This window comes from Mytilus californianus, unplaced genomic scaffold (assembly GCF_021869535.1).
Source record: "Mytilus californianus isolate M0D057914Y unplaced genomic scaffold, xbMytCali1.0.p SCAF_7, whole genome shotgun sequence".
In the NCBI taxonomy this organism is placed as follows: Eukaryota; Metazoa; Mollusca; class Bivalvia; order Mytilida; family Mytilidae; genus Mytilus; species Mytilus californianus.
In genome coordinates this window covers 115,399,192-115,426,366 of record NW_026262723.1, presented here as the reverse complement: position 1 = coordinate 115,426,366, position 27,175 = coordinate 115,399,192, and the positions used below count along the sequence as shown (strand labels likewise).

At 31.2% G+C, this 27,175-nt stretch overlaps 2 protein-coding genes across 2 annotated transcripts in view; one reads left to right on the top strand and one right to left on the bottom strand.

The window, feature by feature from the left end:
* Positions 1 to 15,548, bottom strand: part of LOC127710076 (polycomb protein suz12-like) — a 30,101-nt gene extending 14,553 nt beyond the window's left edge. The window contains exons 1-8 of the mRNA XM_052215815.1: positions 15,386 to 15,548; positions 12,375 to 12,421; positions 8,884 to 8,948; positions 8,084 to 8,155; positions 6,871 to 6,923; positions 2,714 to 2,778; positions 1,642 to 1,855; positions 554 to 741 (exon numbers count right to left, since the gene is read on the bottom strand). Of these exons, the coding sequence (XP_052071775.1) occupies positions 554 to 741; positions 1,642 to 1,855; positions 2,714 to 2,778; positions 6,871 to 6,923; positions 8,084 to 8,155; positions 8,884 to 8,948; positions 12,375 to 12,421; positions 15,386 to 15,494 (813 nt within the window). The 5' untranslated portion in view covers positions 15,495 to 15,548. The remainder of the gene's footprint in view (positions 1 to 553; positions 742 to 1,641; positions 1,856 to 2,713; positions 2,779 to 6,870; positions 6,924 to 8,083; positions 8,156 to 8,883; positions 8,949 to 12,374; positions 12,422 to 15,385) is intronic.
* Positions 15,549 to 15,759: 211 nt separating this feature from the next.
* Positions 15,760 to 26,030, top strand: LOC127710078 (phospholipase B-like 1). Its single transcript, XM_052215816.1, has 10 exons — positions 15,760 to 15,886; positions 17,138 to 17,357; positions 17,562 to 17,781; positions 18,263 to 18,424; positions 19,064 to 19,208; positions 20,347 to 20,547; positions 20,794 to 20,934; positions 21,801 to 21,986; positions 22,628 to 22,734; positions 23,688 to 26,030. Exons 1-10 carry the CDS (start codon positions 15,829 to 15,831, stop codon positions 23,859 to 23,861), a joined length of 1,614 nt encoding a protein of 537 aa, XP_052071776.1. The 5' UTR covers positions 15,760 to 15,828; the 3' UTR covers positions 23,862 to 26,030.
* The last annotated feature ends 1,145 nt before the right edge of the window (positions 26,031 to 27,175 follow it).

Genomic DNA, 27,175 nt, shown 5'->3' with positions numbered 1-27,175 from the left:
TTTTCAATTAACAATCTACTTCGAGTTGTCAGCAAAATAAAATTAGGCAAAAATTAATGTGGACAATTGAATTACTACCCTTTACAGCAAGGGTCTCAAATATATTATTAATTAACACATGTTACCTCAGATCTAGGTTTGTTTATACATGGTCCAATGTAGAGTTACTTCCCTTGTCTTGTAGTGATTTTAAAATATACCACTTTAAGAAAACATTTATTGAAAAAAATAGAAATAAATAAAAAATTCAATGCAATGAAATTAAAGATTATTCCTTCCATAATTTCAATATTTTAGCACATGTTTATCAAAAGTAATACATTGAAAGTTGGTTTAGACATCTTTTCATCTAAAATAAAGTAATGATGAAAGAGGGGAATACACCAAACTGAAGCTATGAAAAAGATAAGGAAATGACTGACTGGGTGGAGTCTAATCAATTCATTCATTTAATTTCTTTAATTCCAGTCAATACTCAAAATTAAAGATAAAATATTGTCAAAGCAGAATTTGACTATTAATGGAAAAATCTTTGGACTACTTTTTTGCTTACTTTTCCATCCATGACAGATTCCCATGTAGCCTCCTTTCCATTGTCAGAAAGGATCTGATGTAACACAACCTCATACATGCCGTCTGTTAACTGACACCTTCTCTGTCTGTCATAGACAACTAGATCTGATTCGTAGATATCTAACTCGTTATCAAAGCCATTTTTTTGTTTCTTTGATGGAGGTTCATCTGTAATAAACATCAAATTCTCATTTTAAAATATTATGGTTTCATTTTTTCTTTATACATAATATATTTCAGTCTAGCCATAATGTATTTATGCAATGTGTGGTTGTTGTATTAAATGCCAGGTGACTTTTATTGGGTCAAAATGTGAAATGTATTTCAAATACTGTAAATTCAGAAATTATTGCGTGCATTTATTATTGCGATTTTGTTATTTTAGACTAAAATGCGATTTTAATTTTTGCGATTTTGAGAGAAATCCTGTTTAATCCTTATAAAAAAATTTTAAATGCGAGTTTAAATTATTGCGATTATAACCCTGTCTCATTTTTGCAATAATGAAAACATCGCAATAATTTCTGAATTTACAGTAGACAACAATGGTAGCCTTTCTTCCATTCCTCTGTCCATATCATAAACTTTGCTATGTTTGATGGCTCGTTTTGAAGTGGAGATATTTTCACAGATGTTGTCAAATTTACGGTTTACGAAGAGATCAAGTATTTCAAAATTGGGAAACCCTGAAAGGTCCCATGTGATGTGGCTTCACCAAGTATTAAAAAAAAACCTATTTTCCAATTTAAATTAAAAAAAACTCTGGAAAATCAGTTCTTTACAAAAATTTAATAACTCCAAAATTTTTACATCTTTATTGTACTGTCTTCTGCTCTTCAAACAGGCCAATATCATTGTATACAGGTTTTTTTTAATTTCTATTCATAGTTGAGTTCCTGATATTCACCCAATTGGAGTTTGATTTTTCTCCCCCCGCCTCCCCTACTGTAAATTCAAATTGTGTTATATGACAGGTAATCTCTCACATCTTGATGTATGCTATGGTAAAGTTGAGATACTTCATACCAGTTTTACCTCTGGATAATTAATTAACAATGATATACTGACCTTCGTCTGATAGTTCACCATTATGTAAACCATTTGTAATGTTAGGTAATAATTTGACTGTGAGAAGTAATGTAAATGAATGTCCACTGCTGTGTGAGAAATGATGCTGAGGTACTGATATGGTGGACGTCTTTGATAATGACTCGTCTGCGTCAGGGTTTACTGGAATGGTCAGTTTACCAAGGCTGGTCTGTAAAACTGGAGAGGACACATCCTGTTATAAAAGAGAATAACAAAGGGTTATTGTAAAATAGAAGAAAACAATGATTTGTCTGTGAGAACATTATTTGATTCCAATGTTTACAGGAATAGTTGGTGATATGGTGGACAGCTTTACCAAGGATGAAATGTTTACAGGACTAGTTGGTGATATGGTGGACAGCTTTACCAAGGATGAAATGTTTACAGGACTAGTTGGTGATATGGTGGACAGCTTAACCAAGGATGAAATGTTTACAGGAATAGTTGGTGATATGGTGGACAGCTTAACCAAGGATGAAATGTTTACAGGAATAGTTGGTGATATGGTGGAAAGCTTAACCAAGGATGAAATGTTTACAGGAATAGTTGGTGATATGGTGGACAGCTTTACCAAGGATGAAATGTTTACAGGAATAGTTGGTGATATGGTGGACAGCTTTACCAAGGACGAAATGTTTACAGGAATAGTTGGTGATATGGTGGACAGCTTTACCAGGGATGAGTGTTTACAGGAATAATTGGTGATATGGTGGACAGCTTTACCAAGGATTTGGTGACAATATTGTGTCCACATATCACCAACAATTCATGTAAACATTCCTGTGAGCTAAGGTTTAATGCAAGGTCACTCAGCAGTTAAAAAATCTTAATTCCATCGAAAATGTGATAGAATTTTTACAGTAACCTGAATTCATTCTAAGCTTCAAACAAAGCAATACAAATTGTAATGATAGCATACTGTAATGTAAGAGTGGAGTATGTAGTTTTCAGTCTTTATTTAGTTGTTCTAATCTCGTCTCCCGTATTTCATTTAATTTTCATTGCAAGATGTCTATTACATGATAAATCTACAGATTAGTAATTCTCCTACCTTCCTCTTTTTATGACATATTTTGAGTAATTTAGCTTCAACTTCAGCTTCTTCACAATCCAAGGCTGCAATGGATAAAACAAATTTATTAGAAAATACAAACAAACTTATTTTCAACAAAAAATGAAACATATAGTGGTCTTTTGATGTTTTTTTGCTATACCTGTGTGGCTCTGTGTTGAAGGCCGTACTTTGACCTATAATGGTTTACTTTTACAATAAATGACTTGGATGGTGAGTTGTCTCATTGGCACTCATACCACATCTTCTTATATCTGTTTAGACTTTTACAAATAACTTAATGTCATGAATTCAAAGGCCCGATTGTTCAAGTGATCAATTGTATAGCAATTGTATCAATAGAAAAATAAAAGGCTAATTCAAACAGTTCATTGCCTGTCCAATCCACTTTTTACAAGGTTTTGAACTCCAGGGTTATTTGATGACTATACTATTGTCTTTCACATATATATATGTACCAACTAGGCCAAAAATAAAATTTAGATTGTTTGATGTGGCCTACCTACCCACCTAAAAAGCAGCCTACCCAAAAAATTTAATGACATATCGGTTAAAAAAAAAATTTTAAAGATTTTTTCCTGCTATTATCTTCTTTTCAAAAACATGCAACTTATGTTGTTGGCCAAAAAATAATAAAATCCCTACGTACTTCCCCAACCCTACAAGGCATGGGTAGGCAACATCAAACTAAGAAATTTTTAAAGGTGGCCCTACAGACAGGAGAAAATCTGTATTTCACCCTAATATTTACCATGTTGTACAGTACGCACAGAGAGTTTGTAATCGCGAACTCTCATCACGGATTTCGGAGTGTAGTGGTGTCACATAGCGAATCACGGATTATACTCCCAATTTCCTCCAAAGATTCTCTCCCAACACCGTGTGGCTGTTAATTGGTTTATTGCCCATCGGATGTACTGAAAATTAATGACGCCTGACAACATAATCGGATTAGCCAGATGTATTACCTTTGTACATTTAATCGATCTTGATTGCACCTGTGTGCTTTAAAACACGGTATTAAAATTTGCTTTCTTTGACAGATAAAATTGTGACATTTTCATTCAAAATAAAATAATTATTCTTGTATGTATTTGCCCCATGTCATTGTCATTTGAAATAAAACGTACAAACGTATAAAAATACGAATAAAACACTTATTTTGTATTTTTATTATAGTCCGGTCAGGTCATAATTTTTGTTTTTTCAACAAAGACGATTTTACTACAATTAGAATCTTTTATGACCAACTCAGTGAGCAATATCCGGTTCATTAATTGTTCAATATATAAATATCAACTGGCTTAAAACAAAATGATGTTTTACGGTAATTTGGCCAATCTAAACCCAAGAGTTAATTTATCGGATCAACAAGTGAACTCTGTTACTTTCAATTTATTTTGCAATGTAAAATATTATGTTTCACTACCTCGGTAGATTACCGACTTGAAATATTTGAACTCAGAAAAGAAACTGTAAAGTGACAACTCTGTTGAACGAAGGGAAAACGTTTTGTATGCAATATGCCCTATATTCATAAAAACACAACACTGAGAGACATTCCCCGCCCAGACACAACACAATAATCACAACCTAATTTAATTATATGAAGAAAAAAAAATCATGTGTTGTTTATCTCTGTTATGATCTGTTATTGATCCTTTATTATTTAAAATAAAATTGGATGGGCGCAATCCGTATTTTACTGCTCGTTAAAAGTCCTTGGCGAAATAAAAAAAAGAAGTATTTCAACAATTAATACTATAGAATATTTAAATGAAATTATATCGTGTTCTACAAGAAAGAAATATGTGAAAAAAATGTGGATCGGATTTTTACGATCTACACATTTTCATAGAGGATCTCTACCAACGCCCAACAGGAACTGAACGACATGCATCCTGTTTTCATCTACCATTTATATATATTGTTGACCATGGACGTATAAATAATGTCCAGGTTTATGTCCTTTGTTGACTGAGAAACCTAAAATTAAAAGGCTGGTGTTCGTTTATTCAGAAAAGGATTATATTTTAGATTCCGGTTAATCAATTGTAAAAGGACCTTCTAGAGCCTCAATCTTAAGGCATACAAATGTCAATCATTCCAAAGCAAATTTAAACCCCGAATGAATTTTCCCACGGTCATCCAGAAAGGTCACCTGAGTTTACTGTTACGTGATAATATTTCCCGCCAAATAAAAATCCGTGGACAAAATTGATGTCACTATTTTTAGCATTCAATATTGTGAGCGAAGTCAAGTTCAAAGTTCAACCACGGACTGTTGATCACTGAGATGTGTATCGTCTTCCCACGGCAATTAATTTCTTTTAAAAAATTTAAAAATCACTGTCCTTTATACAACACACAAGTTTACATTCATTATGCGTAAATGAATATTATGCAACGACGAGTTGATGCAGCTATAGAAGTATTCCTGTTGTAGCCGAAATGTAATTATTTATCCTAAAGTAATGCCAACAAATCGTAAAGCGAAAATGCCGTAGACTTATTAAGCATAACGAAAGGTGAATAGTATTTTCTTTTTTACTTGCATATACAAATTTTGAGACACGTAATGTTCTTTAAACTGCTCACTTTTATATTGAGCGTTAGTTTCCGTTTATTTTTACGCAAGTATATATATGTCTCTTTTCGTAAATAAAATAATTTACCGATGAACTTAAACAAGGTCAAAATCAAGTATAGTTTTTGTTATAAAACTTTAATGCAATTGAAAGAATTAACAACATTCTGCTTTTAAATCTTTAATTTGTTTCAAGCAATTATGTAATCGTAAAATGAAAATGGCGTGGACTTATTAGCATAACGAATAGTGAATAATATTTTCCTTTTTACTTGTATACAAAACTTTGAGACATGTAATTTTCCTTTAAACTGCCCACATTTATTCAGCGTAAGTCTCCGTTTATTTTTACACAAGTATATCTCTTTTGTAAAGTAAATATTAAATATTAATTTACTGACCAGAAAAAAAACGAGGTAAAAATCAAATATAGTTTTTTTTTAATAAAACTATTTTTAAATGTACAGTGTAATTGAAAGAATTAACAACAACGTTTTGCTTTTAAATCTTTTATTTGTTTCAAGCAATCAGAAATATAACCTGATTATCAATAGACAGGAAATACAATTGTTTAATTACATAAGTAATCTCACATACCTTGACTGTCGCGTGCCGGTATAGATCAGAAGGATTAGGGCAATTAATTACCTGGTGTGACACCGCGTCACACCGGACTGGGAGAGATGTCGCTAATACAATAAACAAAAGGTAGCGAATTTACGCGGAAGTCGGAGGGAATACTCCCAAATTTCTCCGAGAATTTAGGGAGGGATGTCGGAGTTTCCTGGTGTCTCACCAAGAAAAAACTTGTTCGGAGTTTGGGAAGCCTTTCGCGAAATTTGTACTGTATGATGTAAAACCTATAAAAACGAATTGAACTATTTTGTTTCATTTTCAAATATGAGTTTTCATTCTCAGTCTAAATTATTTTGCGGAAACATAAAATGCCATCAGCAAAAAACTCAGATACAGTCAAACCTGTATTAAGCAGTCATTCATGGGAAGTATCAAAAGTGACCTCTCAAGAGAGGTGACCTTTTAAACGAGGTTCAAAACAAAATTCTGATTACGACACTGCACATAGCCGGGATAGGGGCAAATTTTCAAATTTATTCCTATTGGGCGATCTCACTTGCAAACTGGTTCCGATTCTCATTTTGACCTAGAAACTGTACACAAACATTTCTTCATGATTATGCTTTGGTTTGTTAAAAACCTGAAAATGACCGTTGTTAAAAGTTGAAATGATGATTTAGTGCGAAAGTTAGGTGACCGCTGAAAAGAGTTAAACTATATAGAGAAAATGTTTTGGAGGGTCTGAAAATGACCATTAGAGGCAGGTGATCACTGAGACGAAAACACCATTAATGCAGGTTTTACTGTAAAAGCTATTGTTAAATTTTTTTTGAAGGTTTATGGTTTTAATAGAGATGCAATTAAGATAAATTTTTTTCTCATCAAAGTCACATATTGTGGCATATTAGACAGACAGAGTACAAAGTTGTGAAGTGTTTTTGTTACAGTCTGTATAGATGTATATATCACATACCATTCTGTGAGAAAAATCCATTGAAGGTCAGGTTCAGAAAGTGTGATTTGGCTCTGAAATAAAGTATATAAAAAGTTATACAATTAGTCTTAAAATGAGGAAGACATTCAGACATAAGTTTCTACTGGTGGTGATGGAACTAACTTGTGAAATTTATTAAGTTTTATTTTGGGGATTTCATTAAATAATTTAATCACTGTTTATCTTTGTTTTTTATATTATTTGCATGTTTATATGTCTTGATAGGTTATTTTTCATACAAAATACAATCATAAATAATGTATCCAAACTTTATTAACTCAAGATGTCTTACAATTTACTACTTGTACCATCAAGTCAGGTAATTTCGTTCGTCCAGTAAGTTTATACATTTTATTGACACACGGTTTAATGAACAAATTTATTGTACCATATGAATAACTAGCCAGCATTGTAGTTTTGTGTATTTTCTAAAGCTATTATTCTTTCTTGTAAAGACCTATATATACAAAGTACACAACTTGTTCACTGTATGTCTATTTTTAGATGTCTTCTATACTTTTCTTGGTTTTTTTTTGTTGGGTTTGCTGTCTCATTAATGTTTACTCCACATCTTCTTTACTTCTGAACTTTGTAGGATTGCTGTCTGATTGAATCTAACCCACGACTTCTATTTATTCAAATTTCTGAATTATTTATTGATCCAATCAGAATTTTGTAAAACTTCTTTACTCTGAATAGGCCTGAACAACCTATCTGTTCAAGAAACACTTTCATAATAGAAATCTCACCCCTCTCCTGATTAAAGAAATGAATGAAATTTTGTAAAACTTATTTTCTCTAAAAAGGTCCGAACAACCTATCAGTTCAAGAATGACTTTTGGTTATCAAAATTATGGATTATCTTCACCACAGGCAATACAGATACTTTACAAAAGAAATCTCACCCCCTTGGCTAACGAAAGAAAAACTCAAATCTGGCTCCAATATAATGAGTAAACACTCAAATCTTGCTCCAATATAATGAGTAGACACTCAAATCTTGCTCCAATATAATGAGTAGACACTCAAATCTTGCTCCAATATAATGAGTAGACACTCAAATCTTGCTCCAATATAATGAGTAGACACTCAAATCTTGCTCCAATATAATGAGTAGACTCTCAAATCTTGCTCCCATATAATGAGTAAACACTCAAATCTTGCTCAATATATAATGAGTATACAGACTTACTTTTCTTGGCACAATGTCTTAGTCAGTTTCTGTTCTACTGTTGACAGTAAGGAACTAGATTTAAAATTCTTCCTGTAGATAAGAAAAAAAACAAATTATAGGTTAGAGACTGCTTACATTTTTATCTTGAAATTAAAACTGATAGATTAAACTGTTCAAATTAACTTGTTACAAGAAATAAGCTGTCAGATTTAGAGCAAATATGTTTTTCTGTATTTTGAAGGTGCTTTCAGGTTTGTTTGTCCTTCAGTGTCTATTTTCCAATCTTTCAAGGACTATATATATAACGCCTGAATGGTTAAAAAGAAATCAAATAAAGTTATCAAAGCTAATACAAAATTTAATAAATTTGTACCAAAATTCTAAAAGAATTAACATGTCAACAAAGATACAAAAGTAAAGTTAAACTTTATTTTAGCAACCACTGTTTTACTTTCGACAAATCATAATTTAAAAGTGGCATCTTGTTCTTATTCTGTAAATGTATAGCAGTAGAATCAATTACAAACATTTGAACACAAAATGTCTTCCACTGTAAATACATTGTACATGGCTTTGTATTATTTTTTGTGATGACCTTGACACCTGGCATATCAATGTTGTGTATTCCTACCAGAAAACATGTGGAAGGGAAACTTAATGGGTATGATACAGGATACAGAAATTTAAGATCTCATATTTGGTAAGATTCATCATACTGAAAGCTCCATGAGAAACTACCACTCAAAAGTTTTTTTATACCTTTTTTGAAATTGTTAAGAAAATACCTCAATCCTAAATCATTTAAAGATTTATTTTACCTTTTTGAATTGTCTCTTGATCTTCTGTGTTTCATATAAAATAATGTTCTTTGTAAAAATAGTGGCTGAAATAAACAATGAAAAAAAAATATATATATATATATATATACAAGTCTAAATTCAAAACAACGTTCAAACCTATGATTGTGTTGGATAAAAACAGCAATTTTTATATGTGTGCATGCAAAACAAACAAGTAAAACTGCTCACTGATGATAACCCTGCTGAAATATTTCGGTAAACAGGAAGTTGTTGAGTGATGAATCTGAAAACGCATCACACGGTATAGCTGACTTATATAAACCCTAAAACCAAATTTCAGAAATCCTTCTCAAGCAGTTCCTGAGAAAAATGTGACGAAAATTTTCAACTTGGCTATCATGTGTAAAATAATACAAGTGTTCGGTAAACAGGAAGTTGTTGAGTGATGAATCTGATAACGCATCACACAGTGTAACTTACTTATATAAACCCTGAAACCAAATTTCAGAAATCCTTGTCAAGTAGTTCCTGAGAAAAATGTGACAAAAATTTTCAACTTGGCTATCATGTGTAAAATAATACAAGTGTTCAGTAAACAGGAAGTTGTTGAGTGATGAATCTGATAACACATCACACGGTGTAACTTACTTATATAAACCCTGAAACCAAATTTCAGAAATCCTTGTCAAGTAGTTCCTGAGAAAAATGCAAAGAAAATATTCATGGGACGGACGGATGGACTGACGGACTGATGGATGGACTGACGGGAGGACAGACAGAGGTAAAACAGTATACCCCCCCTTTTTTAAAGCGGGGGTATAATTACTTGGTAGAGGGGTCTAAATACAGCACAAACAACATTATCCAAAAGACAAAAAAAGTGAAAAAGTATATTTTAACAAAATGCATTTGACTAGCAGGTCGAACAATGGATGTTCTTAAACCCTGCTGACTGCCAAGGCGATTGCCAAATAAACAGGTCACCAGATGTAACAAAATGGATCTTAATTATTAATTTAATACCAAACAGAAAACAATAAACTTGCAGAAAAGATGGCATACCGTAAACATGAGGTGCAAAAATTTGTACACCATATCCGGATTTCAACAATTAATGTCTTTTCAGTGATGTTGGGAATGGAAATGGTATTTGGAAGGCCATATAATTTACCTCAATTTAGGATTGACTCCTGAATTTTGAACAGTCGAAATAGGATGAATGGATTATATAAACCCGAAGGCAAATATAATACAAGCCCAAACGAAAAAATATAAACATGTCTAAATTGAAAACAACGTTCAACCTATGATTGCGTTGGATAAAAACCGCAATTTTTATATGTGTGCAGGTGTAATACAATCATTGATTTTCCCCTATTAGTCTTTGTTAAATTTGCACTTTTCAAAAAATTGTGCAGAATTTATCTTTGTTTCAAATAAAGAAATATTTGGCATGAGTAAAGTTTTATCCTGTCCAGTACCATAGACAAAATTTCACATAACATTTCATTGCATATAAGAAAATAACCATCACTGGAAGTTAACAATTCAAATTTTCACCCCTTTTTTTCCTGTGTACAAGCTTTAGTAACCATGTAACCTCAAGTTTCCAAAACATTCTATAGAAACACCAAATAAAAAAATAATGGTGCTTTGAAACACCCAAGATATAAGTTTATGACTTAGAAATTTCTTACTGCAATGAAATGTAGGATTAATTTCCTACAACTGTCAAATTCAAGGGAATATTTTTTTTCAACCCTTTTTCGTATGCAACCGGATGTGATGTACTAAGATTTGGTGGTATTACACCTGCATGCAAAACAAATTTCTTGGTAGAGGGGTCTAAATACAGCACAAACAACATGAGACTGAACTTAAAATTCAGCTTTCGGTGGCCTAGTGTTACTTTTCCTCATCAGTAGAATCTTAAGTTGTAACACAGTACATGATATATTAGGCATGAAGATGGAATTGATTGCAGATTAGCTAAATTCAATTCCATCTTCATGCTTAATATATCATGTACTGTGTTACAACTCTAGATTCTACTGATGAGGAAAAGTAACATTAGGCCACCGAAAGCTAAATTTTAAGTTCAGTCTAGGTGGCCAAGTGGTCTAGAGCGCTGGACACAGTGCAGGCGGTGTTGTCGCGATATCCCAATAGCATGAGCTCGAATCCTGGCGAGGGAAGAACAAAAATTTGCTGTAGATTTAACAATTGTTGTGCTGATATTTAGAGTAATTATGAATATAATATGTGTTTTCAGCCATGTATCATCGTAGAGTTGTCACTTGTTTAGACGTACTTATATATATATATATATATATATATATATATGTATCAGTGATCAAAAATGTCAATCTGTAGAATCAAAGCCTTAAATATTCATAAATTGTTGAAAATCATATATATATATAAGAACAGGTAAAAATTTCTGTCAGTTCTACTCTAATCTTGTTTGAGATTAAATTATCTCCATTATCATGCTTACAACTCTTATCTTTTTACCAAACTATAATTGATCATACATTTGATACTTAAAATCTAAGACAATTCTTCAAGATGAAAAAATTGTGATGATGGATGGATGGCTGCTTAATGTCCAGCAGCAAATTGATAGGCATATTCAGGACGAGAACATTTTAATGTAATATGAATATCAACTCTGCTTTGACCTACATGCTGAGCCGGATTTTTATTGTGAAAGTTCACATGGTAACAGTCCGCAGGAAGACATGTCACCTTAAACGGACACATTATTCTGACTCTGAGCCGACCAGTCTTTGGTCTTACTCCTTAATGCCATGTGCTTAGCGACAAAGCAGCAAATAAAAATTCTAAAGTCTTCGGTTTGAACCCACGACCTCCCACACTCGAGGTAAATAAAAAAAATTGTTACTGCTGTAATAATTTGTATTGGTGTCATTTTAAAAAATTTCAGTATTTATAACAATCTTAACAGATTTAGACTGAAAAAATCCAGAAACATTGATAGACAACATATTTCAAATTCAAAAAAAAATCAAAATTTAATGTTTGGCTAGACTACTTATAAATAAATCAAATCCTCTTGGAAAATGACTCTCACAGATACAGATATCAATTTCATAGTTCAAAATAATACCAAAGAGAAAACTGACCTTCTCTCTTAAGTCTTATTGTCTACCCCCCCCCCCCCCCCCCTTATCTTAATATCTGCATCTGCTCCACTATTTTCTAAGATAACCAAGACATAAAATTGAGAATTGAAATGGGGAGTGTGTCAAAGAGAAAACAACCCGACCAAAGAGCAGAAAATAGTCGAAGGCCACCAATGGGTCTTCAACACAGCGTTAAAATCCCGCACCCGGAGGCGTGCTTCAGCTGGCCCCTAAACAGAAATGTGTTATAGTTCAGTGATAATGGACGTCATACTAAACTCCAAAACATATAAATGAATCAAATCCACAGAGACACAATGTTTTGCTATAATATCCATTTTCATGAATACATGTTTTACTTACAGCAACTAAATGTCTGTTCCTCAAGTATCTGTATATCTGTGTTGGCTCTGAAAAAAATCATTCTAAACTTTAACCTTTAACATGAATAAAATCACATTAAATGCACTTATCTTTTCTGCAAAACAAACTTACATGTAGTTAGTTTTCTCATTTGAATTGTTTTACATTTTTCATTTCAGGGTCTTATATCATGTTTACAGCTGACTATGAGGTATGGGTTTTCCTCATTGTTGAAGGCCGTAGGGTGACCTATAGTTGTAAACTTCTATGTCATTTGGTCTCTGGTGGAGAGTTGTTTCATTGGCCATCATACCACATCTTCTTATTTTTTTATTATCTCCCTTTACCACAATAAATGTTGTCAATCATACCAGGGCTGGCAAATTTTGTTTTGTTTTATATAAATAGTTCAACTAATATTTTAGAGTAAAACATTAGTTAAAAGTAACAAAAAAGACTTTTCAACATTTTTGTTCATTGCTAAAAACAGTAAGAAGTGTCTACCTAATTTTTGGCATACATGTGCTTTACTATTAGAGATTTACAATTACTGTCCAACTCTGAGTCCGAGTACGACTATAATTCTAAGCTATACGGGTGATCTCAAAATAATGTGTACACTAATTAATTTTACCGGGTTAAATCTTTGCGTTGCAATGTGACAGGACAAAACCATTCATCAAATTGATTTTTTTACTGAAAGATTGAAGAAAGCGCCTTTTCATTCACTCTTTTTAACAGATTTTCATCAGAATTCTTAAACTTTCACAAGAATCATTTGCACGTTTTATCTCATCGCTTATATCGGTGTATGTTTTCTATTCTATTGAGGAAAAAAAAAACATTTGGAATTTCAAGTTAAATGGTGCTCTCCTACATGTCCTAACTGATGAATTATTTAAAGAGAAATGAATTTTTCTTTTTTTTTTTTTTTGGTATTTCTTTTTTTATTTTGAAGCAACCTTTTTTCCCATTGTGTATAGTCTTGGAGGATAGGAAAAATATTTTTCTAATCTAAATGGCAAATTAAGAGTTTTGACCCTTTCATGGTCCACTGAACATAGAAAATGATTGTGCGAGTGGGCAGGTTAAAGTTTTTGGTCAAGGTAGTTTTTGATGAAGTTGAAGTCCATGAAGTCCAATCAACTTGAAACTTAGTACACATGTTCCCTATGATATGATCTTTCTAATTTTAATGCCAAATTAGAGTTTTAACTCCAATTTTACCGTCCACTGAACATAGAAAATGATAGTGCGAGTGGGGCATCTGTGTACTATGGACACTTTCTTGTTTATTATTCAAACAGAGTGGATTTTTGGTACTAATCAATATCAGCTATTATCAATTTTGATTTTATTTATGATTTAGATAACAAAAGTAAGAAAGCAGTCGTAAATTCACACCCAATCCAACTGAATAGTTCAAGAAGTCATACTTAATATGAAAATATAATCAAACAGCTGATTGTTTATGTAATGTTCATCCTATGTGTCATAAAATTATAATATTCAATCATGAATCGTATTTGTACTCAGTTGCTTCCAAAATGTTCAAACATAATTACAAAATTCATAAAATATTGATTTTGTCCAAAGGGAAATAACTCGAAATGAGCATATTAAAAGATGAATCACAGAATCGATCTGAAATTAAGCCCAGGCGTTATAAAATATGCTGGTAAAGGGCAGGGCGTCATGAAAAAAACGACGGGGGGCCAATATATTCTGTAGGAAACACTATGCACCCGATTGAATATCCACAAAAATCATGATAAAAGATTAAATATTGTACATGCAAATATTCAGCTGTGTTTCTTTATGACCAAAATTCTATACATCTAATTGCTACATTTTTTTTGTATTTGTTCGCGACTGCTGGACACCACAAAGGTAAAATTTTGACATCACAATAGGAAATATCTGTCACCACAAAGGAAAAGTGATTGTTGTATGATGTCAGTAGCGATAGGGTCTCTGTTAAAATGTAGAAATTGAATTTAACTATTAAAGTAGGCTTCAGACCACAATTAATTCCCTTTGTTCGTGGTCTAGGAATATAGTTCCCAATTATTATATGGGGTATTTCTTCCTAAGTATTCTGACTACTGTTTTCTTTGAAATGTTTACTATTTAAGTGGTCCTATCAGTTGCATATATATTGAAATAAGTAAAACATGTGGAAAAAATTTATTGTTGAAAGTGAAAGTAGTGATTCGGCCAAAATGAAAGTAGGGTAGAAATTAGCCTTCGTCATTTGTTCAATATTCAAATCCTACCATTGGCTAACCCGAATAATTCAGTCGTTATATTCCGCTGATCTATGATTACTCCATTAACGCCTGAATGCATTGACAATGAAAAATCTTCAATCAATCATTCGGAATTAGCTCGGGATTTACCTATCTCGATAAAATTAATCTGATTGCTGATTGGTCACCGCTTCTACAGGGCACCAATCAAAATCCAGGATTCGTGAAGAGTTTTTATCGTGTAAGGAATTCAGGCCCTCGCAAGTAGGAGAGATCGATTACGGGGAGGGACTGAATTATTCGAGTTAACCATTGGCATGTTAATATGGCTCTCAAAAGAAAAAGCACTGATGGATTGTCCTGGGACAAGCATATTTTATTCAAATAATAATGGTCTATAAGCAGGTAAATTTATTTCATGTTTGAAGCGGTGCAATTTTTTTAATTCAATAAGACTTTTACCAAAAAATGCATTGTAACCAATGGGAAGAATAATTGTGGTCTGAGGCCAGTAACATTCAAAGGGAGATAATTTGTAAAGGACAATAGCCAATAGAGCAATAAAACTGTGGATTTACCAATGCGGTTAAATAAAGCATGAACCGAGCAAATCGTTTTGGATGATATCATGAAATAAGTATCCATATACATAAATATCAAAATAAACAGGAAACAAAGAGTGACAGAGACAGATACCTGCACGAGACAAAAAAAAATCATCAATTTTACAACAAAACAATAACGTTAAACAATATTATTTACTTTCAAAGGCTTGTAGAAACATCTCTCTGTCTGCCTGAGATGCATCTGTTTGATTATCTTCATGTTTCTGTTTGTCTTTTTGTCTTTTCTTGGGTCTATTTTGACGCATTGTTGCAGATGTTTCGCGGGAAGGACAAAGCAAATGGATAGATAAAATTAGTATCTAACACGGACGGAAAAGTTATTTTTCCGGATTCGGATTCTTGATGCAATATAGCACTTGTAATATTGTAATATATACACAATTGTATACATGTTCTGTTGAATTATATCTTTATGTAATATTGACAATAAAAAAATATACGTAAGACTTGTTTGCTGTAATTCAGTTTTTACAAATCCAGAAAATAAAATCTTTCCTGTACCTCAGTAAAAAACACATGACTATCATGTGATCATGACATTATAAAGTACTTTCATTTTGCTGCATACAGTATTACAGGATGGATATTACATTAACATTTGTTCTTGTTGTGGTATTTTGCTACAGTGTCTCTTGTGGTAATAAGATCATGTATTTATTATGTTTAGAATTTGTTAATGCCCTTTGGTGAATGATTCTTCATCTTTGATACTAATTAAGTCATGTAGTAACAAAGTCATAATTCATGCTATGTTAATTTCATGTCATGTCATTTTTCTTACTAATTTGATATGTGGTTGTTAAAGTCATATGAAACGAGTTTCTTGAAATTTTATGTTATGTAAATTAAAATTTCCAAATTATTGAACCAATGTATGCATATATACTAAAACCAGAGACACATGTGTATATATGTCTCTGACTAACCTAAGTCCTGTTTGCACGTTTTTTATATTTATTACAAATCTATAATCTATTATTGACAAATAATATTTCATTCAGTGATTGTTGATCCCAAGCTAATTAACTTTCAAGTTTGTTGCCAAAGTTTACCGGATCATGACATTGATAAACAAACAACACAGATCATGTGGAGCACATGACAAATAAGTGAATTGATAGAGCCATGATATTTTTTTTGTGTTTTCCATGTGTTCCCATTTGTTATTGAAACTTTTCCTTAACAGTTGTTAAATTATTTGCTGTATTATATTTTTTCTTGAAGAGTCAGTTGTTAATTTACCTTCCAGTCCACATTTGTTTACATTTATTCATCACAGTTTTCCCCTCGCACTTGCACTGTGCGGTGGCTCAAGTTCTAAAGAGTGTTCTCTTAGATATGGTCACTCTGCATATGGGAAAAAATCTGCCACTTAGTGTTCAGGAAGACAATTATTCAATAGCAGTACATTTATGAAGATTTTTATATAATAAAGAATTTTCTTTTTAAAAAAGTTCATGTACACTAGTTATATTCTAAAACTTAGCCATTTAAGTGTATAAAACATATTCAACTTTTTTTTAAATTTGATAAGTTTCATATGACTTTAAAATACAGAAAATAATGTTTTATTTTTGTGTTATGATTTTTCATATTTTTAGAAATTTAATTGTTGCAGTATTTAGCTGCAGTATAAAATCAATATTAGGTCAATGTCAGAAAAATATCAACTTTTGTATTGATCTGCATGGTCTTTAAAGGTTTTTTTTTTGTATGACAGGGTTGAAGGTTGCTGTATGTTCCCACATCTCCTTTCACATCTTGTGACTGATTGTTTTTCATCAGCCTTTCAATATTCGATAAAATGCAAACTTAAAGACCAATTATTTAGCCATGTTAGCATTGATGCGCAATTATTGATTTTCTTAATGTTATATTTTACTTTCAGGAGAGTACAATTATGGAAGTGTGTATTGTTCAGCCAAAAAGTGTACTTATAAGAAAGGTGTACTGGATTACACTCACTCAACAGCTGTGGCAGTATACAATGATACATTGATGGAGACAGGATGGGGGATCCTAGATATTATTTCAGGCAATGGAAAACCAGCTGATGATATAGACATAATGTATGCTGCTGGTTATATGGAGGGAGTACTCACAGCTCCGTAAGTTTATCTTGGACAGGTCAGCTGTACCATGTAATAGTATGATTACATTATGTTTTTAGTTATCTATAAAGATCAGGGCGTTTCATAATATTATTCAATATTCAACATATACATTTTTATAAATTTTAGGTAAAACTGTTTGCCCTTAATACGACCCCTGCAGCAATAAAAGTGTTGTAAATATTTGTTGTTCTTTTTTAGGCGAATCTACCAACATTACCTAAACATTAAGGATATTTTCCTGACTGGTATATCTACAAAAGTTGTCACAGATCTCAAAGAATTTCTCAAAACTCAAGATAAATGGATGAGAAAGCAAATAGAGAGCAATACACCAAAAGATCCATTATGGAGACATGTTGCCATGGTGATAGCACAGTATGATGGATTGGTTGATGGATATAAAGCTACTGCTGAACAGGTAACATATTTATTTTTAGTGATGTCTCATTTCCCTAAAAAAATTCTGATTAAAACCTTTTTAAGTCGTTGTGAATTTCTATTTGACATGTGATGTTTCTAGCCTTTCCTCTTTTTTCTATTTAGTGAAATAAAATAGATTTTGTTTTTATTGTGTAAAGTTCATTGTATTATTTTGATTTGGCCAATGTGACATCATGGAAAACATTGACAATGTGGACCTGCTGATTGCTAATGTGATAAACAATTAGTAAGCATGGCTTCTATTTAACAACTTGCATCCATTATGAAACATATATTTTTAAGTTACGCACCCCTATATATGAATAAAAAGAAATGTGGGTTATACAAGTGTAAATACAATATAGCAAGCCATGAATCACTCCGTCTCAAAAACTTGGAAATAAAAATAACAGACTGAAAAAAACAAGAAAACAATAAGATATTTGTATTTTTATGATTATTAGTTTATTCTGTTTTAGGATTTAGAAATATTTGCATTCCAAGTGTTGAATGGAGCAGGAGATTTAATAGATTTAGTGAAGGCATTAAACCCTGCCTCTATACCAAACTGGAGAGCTTTTACTCCAGCTGAAGCTAGGGTATATGTTCAACGAACAGGCATGTGTTCAGCCCTAATTAAGGTATACTATTGAATCAAAGCCTTTGTAAGAGTATTTACTCAGTCTTAAATGTTGACGAAAATCAGATGTTCAAATTAATGTGCCTTTAATAATGAAAAGGGCTTGGACCACTTGAATTTTCAAGTGAAAAACCCTTGTTAAAAATTCATTAGTCCTGTAAAAAGCATCAATGTAAAAGATGGGAGGTCCTTGACTTTTGCAATTCAAAAATCAAAGGTGCCCGCCCTACCAGCTGAAAAAACAGGTCACAGACCTCGAACTCACACTTATTTAAACCCCTGAAAAAATATTCCTTTAAGATATTTTCAAATTTTGAACAAAATGTGTGTGAAGAAATAATATATTTAATTCATTAAAAACTCTATAAAGATGCCTTTGAAAAAAAACAATATAATCATGTGATTACACAAGATTTCATTACAAAAAAGTTATCATTATAAGATTACTTAGTTAATTTTTATTTGATCACATTTTTAGATATAAAGACTTTCTTTATATAGTTGGTACCGACAAAAACTTATGGTTCTTATCATCACCCAATATTGAATCAGTCTTCACTCTTAGACCTACTTTGAGTTGGTTTTATATATGTACCAGCTAAGTTACAATGAGAATAATTCTAAAATAACTTAATTTCAGGTTTTAGGAGCCTACGAAGATATTTTTATGTCACATTCCAGTTGGTTTGAGTACCAGGCTACAATGAGAATATTTAAACATTACAACTTTAATGTAAAAGATTCAGCTTCATCAGCTAAAAAGATTTCATTTTCAAGTTATCCAGGTAAAATCTTAAGTTATCCAGGTAAAATCTTAAGCTCAAGAAAAAGGCATAGTGATTAGGTTCAAACACATTATTATATAGATCTTAGATCTGTTTCATTCCATAAAACTTATACAAGGATGATTACGGTAACCTAACTGCAATCTGTGTAGGCCTAATGTTATCTTATTGTTAATAGCAATCAATCTGATTTAATATTGGAAGGGAGCAAGCAAGCTTATTTGATATTGGGAGGGAGCAAGAGAAAATATTTATCCACATTTTTTAAATTACAAATGTACAATTCTCTGCCAATATAAATGCTAGATTAATTAATGTGAAATGGTTACTTTTGTAGTAAATTATTGCTAGCAAAGATTACAATAATCTCAATATTCATCAAGTGTCGATCCACAGGCCCTAGCTTGTCTCATATTTGTTTTACCTATACATGTATATACCTTCATATAGGCGAGTCTAAATTGAAAACAACGTTCAAACCTATGATTGTGTTGGATAAAAACTGCAATTTTTATATGTGTGCATGCAAAACAAATTTCTTGGTAGAGGGGTCTAAAAACAGCACAAACAACATTTTCCAAAAGACCAAATGAGTGAAAAAGTATATTTTAACAAAACACATTTGACTAGTAGGTCGAACAACTGATGTTCTTAAACCCTGCTGACTGCCATTGGCAATTGCCAAATAAACGGATCACAAGATGTAACAAAATAGATCTTATTATTAATTTATTACCAAACACAAAACAATAAACTTGCGGAAAAGATGGTATACAGCAAACATGAGGTGCAAAAATTTGTACACCATATCCGAATTTCGACAATTAATGTCTCTTCAGTGATGTTAGGTAAAAAAAACTCTGCTACAAAGGGCCTATAGTCCTGTTACAGTTTTCACAAATTACAATCTTTGATTAAATTTATGTATAGTACTCAATCTTTTTAAACTCTCAGATAAATTTAAAATATATCATTGACACTTATCCATAAATTTGACCAATCGTGAATGTTTCAGATCTATCTGGATAATCTAACCATCAGAGCATATATTAAAGAGTTACAGTCAAAATGAGGGTACATTGTAATCTACTACTGATTTTGTGGCATATAAGTCAAATACTCTGGTTTTTATTTTCAGGTTTCCTGGAGTCATTAGATGATTTTTACTTAATGAGCAGTAATATGGTCATGTTACAGACAACCAATAATGTCTTCAACCAAACTCTGTATAAACTTGTACAACCACAATCTTTGTTGGCATGGCAACGAGTCAGAGTGGCTAATATGATGGCATCCTCTGGTAAACAATGGGCAGATGTCTTCTCTTTGTACAATTCTGGTGAGTTGGAGGGTATTGTGAACATTGACGATTGAAATTTTATGAACATGAAAAATCTCTTAATTTATGGTTTTACCAATTTTCAGATATGTAGATATACATATAGGGTAAATGTTTTAGAACACTAAGTAATGACATTTCACATAAGCTACATTTTCAGGCATAATCAGGTTTTTTTTTATAGAAATCATCATGAAAAATCTAAAAATCTTAAAATCTGAATGCATTATTTATTTTTTTGTATAGGTACTTATAACAACCAGTACATGATACTTGATATGAAGAAAATATCACTCGGTAAATCTATCGATGATGATGCCCTCTGGGTTGTCGAGCAGATTCCTTCCCTTGTCAAATCAGCTGATACTACTAGTATTCTACGAACAGGTAACATGATCTTATTAGATTTATGTAGAGAGATGTGACATTGGGAGATGATTGTTTAGAATAAACAACTTTCTTTGAAGTGCCATTCAAACAAAATTGGTCATCCAGATTTTAGTGTTTTTTAAGGTTTTTTTTTTCTGAATAATTAATTTTCAGTTAATTTCTGAATGATTTTTACTGTTTTTGCTATTAAGTTCCTCTTTTCATACAATAAAATTCTGTGTAACTTGGAGAATAATTATATGGTGCAATCTTCTAGTCAAATAAGATGCTTAATATTAATCACAGAATATTTGTTTTTATCTTTGGACATTTAATTTTGATGTCTTAGTATACAGCATCTTATAATAACTATCAAAGTTTTGTTGAAAAGAAAACTTTTTCCCCTCACAAGTTTTTGATATCTGAAGTTAAATTCAATATATTGTGGATTCTTTTATTTCTTGGTGGTTACCAATTTCTGTGGATCGACAAAACAATTAACTTTCGTGGCTACTTGATTTCATGGTACTTACAAATTCTGCATACAAACCTGTAGAAAATCTGTATTTTGTTAATTACTAGAATTATTCTTTATCCGAACTCCAATGTAATATAATAAATAGACTTTTATTTAAAAGAAATATGGCGTATAGAATTCATGTTACAAATGTATATGTAATAGCATCAGTAATTAAGAGATATATACACATGTTATAATTACAAACAAAATTGAATGATTGTATCATCAGCGTTGAATGACAATAAATCATCAGCGGTGAATAACAATAAATAAAATGAGTAATGTAATAAGAAGTACTTAAATTGATACTCTACAAATAATGTTGAAAAAAAAGAGTATATACATTTTTTCCATATCTGTTTAGGTTACTGGCCATCCTACAATGTGCCATTCTTCGAAGAAATATACAATATGAGCGGGTATCCTGCCTATGTGGCCCAGCATGGAACAGAGTTCTCATATCAACTTGCTCCAAGAGCCAAGATCTTCCGTCGAGATGAAGGAAAGGTTGTTGATCTGATGTCAATGAAGAAAATAATGAGATACAATGGTATTGCCAATTTTACTTTTTTCATTTAAATGTGTAAAAAACATAAAAAAATAATTTACTAATTGAATAAAAGGAAATATTAGGTTTATATGTAAAAAAAACCAACCCAAAAACAGCAAACCAATGGCAAAAATAAACAACAGACAGATGTTTATACAGTTTCACAAGATTTTTACTTTTATAGAATTATTATAGAATTGCAATAGGTCTACCATAAACTGAGAATATATTTGTGATAAATTGTATTCAATGAGAAGAACGAATAAATACAATTAGTGATTTAATTATAAAGCATATGTATAAAAAAAAAAAAGTAAAATACCGGTAACAAAAATACTGAACTCCAAAGAAAATTAAAAATGGAAAGTCCCTAATCAAATGGCAAAATCAAAAGCTCAAACACCTCAAATGAATGGAAAACAACTGTCATATTCCTGACTTGGTACAGGCATTTCCTTATGTAGAAAATGGTGGATTAAACCTGGTTTTATAGCTAGATAAACCTCTCACTTGTATGACAGTCGCATAGAATATAATTTATAATGAAAAAAATCAAATAAACAGCAATTAAAAATCATTATTGTTACAGAGTTTTTAAATTTAGAAATTCTATTACAATTATAAAAAAAATATGTTTACAGATTACAAGAATGATCCTTACTCAGAAGGAGATTCCTGTAATGCAATCTGTTGCCGTGGTGATCTAAAGAAAGAGAATCCTCGTCCAGATGGTTGTTATGATACAAAGGTAATATTACCAGAAATTACACATTTTTATCTTCAGTCAAGGATTTATTTAAGCAGTATAGAGTTCTTTTGATTTCACATCCAATCTAATACAGTTGTTGTTCCTGTTCATTTAAGATCTGATTAAAATGAAATTTACTATTTTGCTAAATTGAGATTAAATCAATGATGATTGAATCTAGAGCTATTTGAATGTATGTAGTGTTTTTAAATTGATATTATTGAGATGAAACAGATTGTTTTAGGTGGTTTTGCAAACATATCTGAGTTTCAATTTCAACAACCTTCAGTATTGTTTGAAAAATTTTCATAAAATTGACTTGAATGTTGCAAGTAAAATTGTTTTACCAACACATGTATAAGTTTGAATGAAAATTAGGCTCTAAAGATTGACTCTTATATTAATCTAATATAACATATATATAATCAAGTCTTTATATATGAACTAATTATCTGAAGATATTTCATGTAGCCATTTAAGCCAGAATGTTAAAAACTCCTTTTAGCCTGTGTTGGTCTATTAATGCAGTCTGTATTGGTTTTACATGATCATATAATCATCCTGAATATACATTCAATATTTGACACTCAACATTAAGCACAAATCATTGAAGTCATTGATACAGTCTTATTAAATACTATTTTACTGATGCCTGTGGTTGTCCATAAAACCTACATAAATTGAAGCTATTTAGAGCTTGCTCTGGATTGTTAAAATGGCCATACTTTGGCCTGTGGATTTCTTATGTCTTTGTCTGAATTTGATGCATACCCACATCTCTATGTATTCATAATTGGTTTGGTCTTTAATTCCAAAAGAAGCAGTATAAGAGATATCTATCATCTCCTCCTTGATCACAAATATTTTTTTCAAATGAAACATGGAAAATATTTTTTTTTAATGAGTTACTTACCATATAACAAGTTTAATTCATTTTTCTCTGTATATTGTAGGTTTCAAACCTTGCCATGGCAAAGAATTTCACAGCAGATATCATTAATGGACCAACTCGAGGAACAGATTTACCTGTGTTTGTCTGGTCAGATGTCTATAAACAGTCTCATGTTGGTTTACCTGAGAAATATGACTTCAACTTTATTAGAACAGCTCCAAAATGGAATTTTTGAATTTTCTTTAGTCAATTGGAGTTCAACCTATACTTTACGTGAACTTGACCTCTAGTCAGTGAAAATTAAAATTACCTCCCTTTCTTAATGCTAAATTTTTTTTTTAGGATGCATTTGATTTTCATGGTTATGAGGTAGAATATAAAACAAAAATTTTAACTTGTATACTGTTTTATTATATAATGTTTCAATGAATGTTTTCTGTGAAGAATTCATAAATAAAGAACTTAGACATAACATTCAAATTCAAGGCAAATAGTCAAACTAGCTGAAAATGATGGAGAAAATGGAAATTGATTGAAAACTTCTTGATTGAGTTACCTTTGCTTAACATCCAGCTGCAAATATCACATGCATAGTCAAAATATCACATGCATAGTCAAAATATCACATGCATAATAAGGATGATAAAATAAAGATAACACATGAATAATGTGGATGATAACGGAATTGGTTGAATTTTCATTGTGGCACTCAGCTGTTTAGAAAGTTGACTTTGAAAACAGAGCTCAAAGATGTAATTTGTGGAGGTAAACATGTTATAATTTTCAAGTGATAATCATGTTGTCATGTTAAATCAAACCAAATCGAACCAAATCAAGTTTATTGTACAAAAACAGGCCTCCAGCCCACGATACATTTATAAATTCACAATTTATAATTTCAACTACACTTTAATAGTAACATATATTAAACAATAAAACACACCCATATTATACATATATATATATATATCTAATTAGTTTGTAAAATGTTTGTAATAGACCAGTATTTGTAATAAATTAATTTTTTATATAGATTATATATTTTTCATAAAGTCACAGTGACAAAACTTCCTCTCTACAGCATTTAGCTTTTTTCAAAAGTGTTGCAAGATTTTTCAAAGTATTTAAATTATTAGTTTTAAAAAGACTAATTAATGTGTCTTTGTAACAGTTACTTTGGCACTATAATGGTAAACAAATTCTTCTTATATCAGTCATGTTATAACACATGTTGTTTTCTAATGATTTTTTTTCAATTAAAAGCATTTTGTTGTTCAAAAATCAAATGTACAATTTAACAAAGGGATTGGACAGAGACAAAGCTTATTCAAATCCATTCCCTTTCACGATGGATTGAATAATCTGATATTATCTACTATATTTTTGATAATTCATAGAACATTTATTCTTGTAGTGAGTCAGGTGTCGCCGATAACTCCTTGAAATTTTTTATATATGATAAGTAGATATTAGTGAGCTTTTGCGTATTTTTTTCTTTAAATAATTTATTTTTAATTTGTTTACTGCGATTTTCAATATGTTATAGCAAGATTTTTCAAAGTATTGGAATTATAAGTTTTAAAAAGACTAATTAATGTCTTTGTTACAGTAACTTTGGCACCATAACGGTAAAACAATTCTTCTTATATCAGTCATGTTACAGGTGTTATAACACATGCTGTTTTCTATAGATTTTTTTTTTCAATTCAAAGTATTTTGTTGTTCAAATATCGAACATACATTTTAACAATGAGATTGGACAAAGACAAAGCTTATACAAATCCATTCCCTTACATGATGGATTCAATAATCGGATATTATTTAATATATTTTTGATAATTCATAGAACATTTAGTATTGGAGTGAGTCAGGGTAGACAAATACCTCCTTCTTGAAATTTTTGATTAGATATTAGTGAGCTTTTGCTGATTCTCTACTTTAAACTATTTATTTTTAATTTGTTTACTGTGATTTTCAATATGTTATACATGTTGACATGGATTATTATAAATTATATTTTTGATTATACAAGATGGACTTTGAAAGCATTGTTCACATATTAGCTATTGCCTTAAAGTATTTTTATAAATTGAATAATTTGATATGAACTAGACATTGCCTTAAAAGGAAACCCCACACACATATATTTATATAAGGACTGAAACATAGATGTGAGACTGATTATTGCTGTTAGTGTTCTCATATAGTAATTGTTTTTCTATTGTTTTGACTTATTGTTTTTGCTCATTTCTTTTTCTTGATATTATTTGTTTAATGTGTTTCAGGATTTGTAATCCACATTCCACAGCATTATAGTGTGAATCTACTTAAGAAGTATGTACCTATGTTTTTTATCTGAATGAATTTGTCATGAAAACTTTTAATTATAAATCAGTTTATTATTGGGATTAATTTATTTCAGTATCAAGTAGAAGAGAATGCTGACTTAAACATTGATAAATCTGACATAGCTTGGTCATTAATGATGCTGACTATACATTGATAAATCTGACATAGCTTGGTCATTAATGATGCTTACTATACATTGATAAATCTGACATAGCTTGGTCATTAATGATGCTGACTATACATTGATAAATCTGGCATATTGACTATACAATGATAAATCTGACATAGCTTGGTCATTAATGATGCTGACTATACATTGATAAATCTGACAAAGCTTGGTCATTAATGATGCTGACTATACATTGATAAATCTGACATAGCTTCGTCATTAATGATGCTGACTATACATTGATAAATCTGACATATTGACTATACAATGATAAATCTGACATAGCTTGGTCATTAATGATGCTGACTATACATTGATAAATCTGACATAGCTTGGTCATTAATGATGCTGACTATACAATGATAAATCTGACATAGCTTGGTCATTAATGATGCTGACTATACACTGATAAATCTGACATAGCTTGGTCATTAATGATGCTGACTATACATTGATAAATCTGACATAGCTTGGTCATTAATGATGCTGACTATACATTGATAAATCTGACATAGCTTGAATGATGCTGACTATACAATGATAAATCTGACATAGCTTGGTCATTAATGATGCTGACTATACACTGATAAATCTGACATAGCTTGAATGATGCTGACTAAACAATGATAAATCTGACATAGCTTGGTCATTAATGATGCTGACTATACACTGATAAATCTGACATAGCTTGGTCATTAATGATGCTGACTATACATTGATAAATCTGACATAGCTTGGTCATTAATGATGCTGACTATACATTGATAAATCTGACATAGCTTGGTCATTAGTGATGCTGACTATACATTGATAAATCTGACATAGCTTGGTCATTTATGATGCTGACTATACATTGATAAATCTGACATAGCTTGGTCATTAATGATACTGACTATACAATGATAAATCTGACATAGCTTGGTCATTAATGATGCTGACTATACATTGATAAATCTGACATAGCTTGGTCATTAATGATGCTGACTATACATTGATATATCTGACATAGCTTGGTCATTAATGATGCTGAC

Bases quoted from the DNA above. Each gene is read 5' to 3' on its own strand.
- LOC127710078 (XM_052215816.1), top strand. From the start codon at position 15,829: ATGGATATTACATTAACATTTGTTCTTGTTGTGGTATTTTGCTACAGT. The intron at 15,887-17,137 runs GTAATAAGATCA...TTTTACTTTCAG, and splicing joins TTGCTACAGTGTCTCTTGTG to GAGAGTACAATTATGGAAGT. The intron at 17,782-18,262 runs GTAACATATTTA...ATTCTGTTTTAG, and splicing joins ATAAAGCTACTGCTGAACAG to GATTTAGAAATATTTGCATT.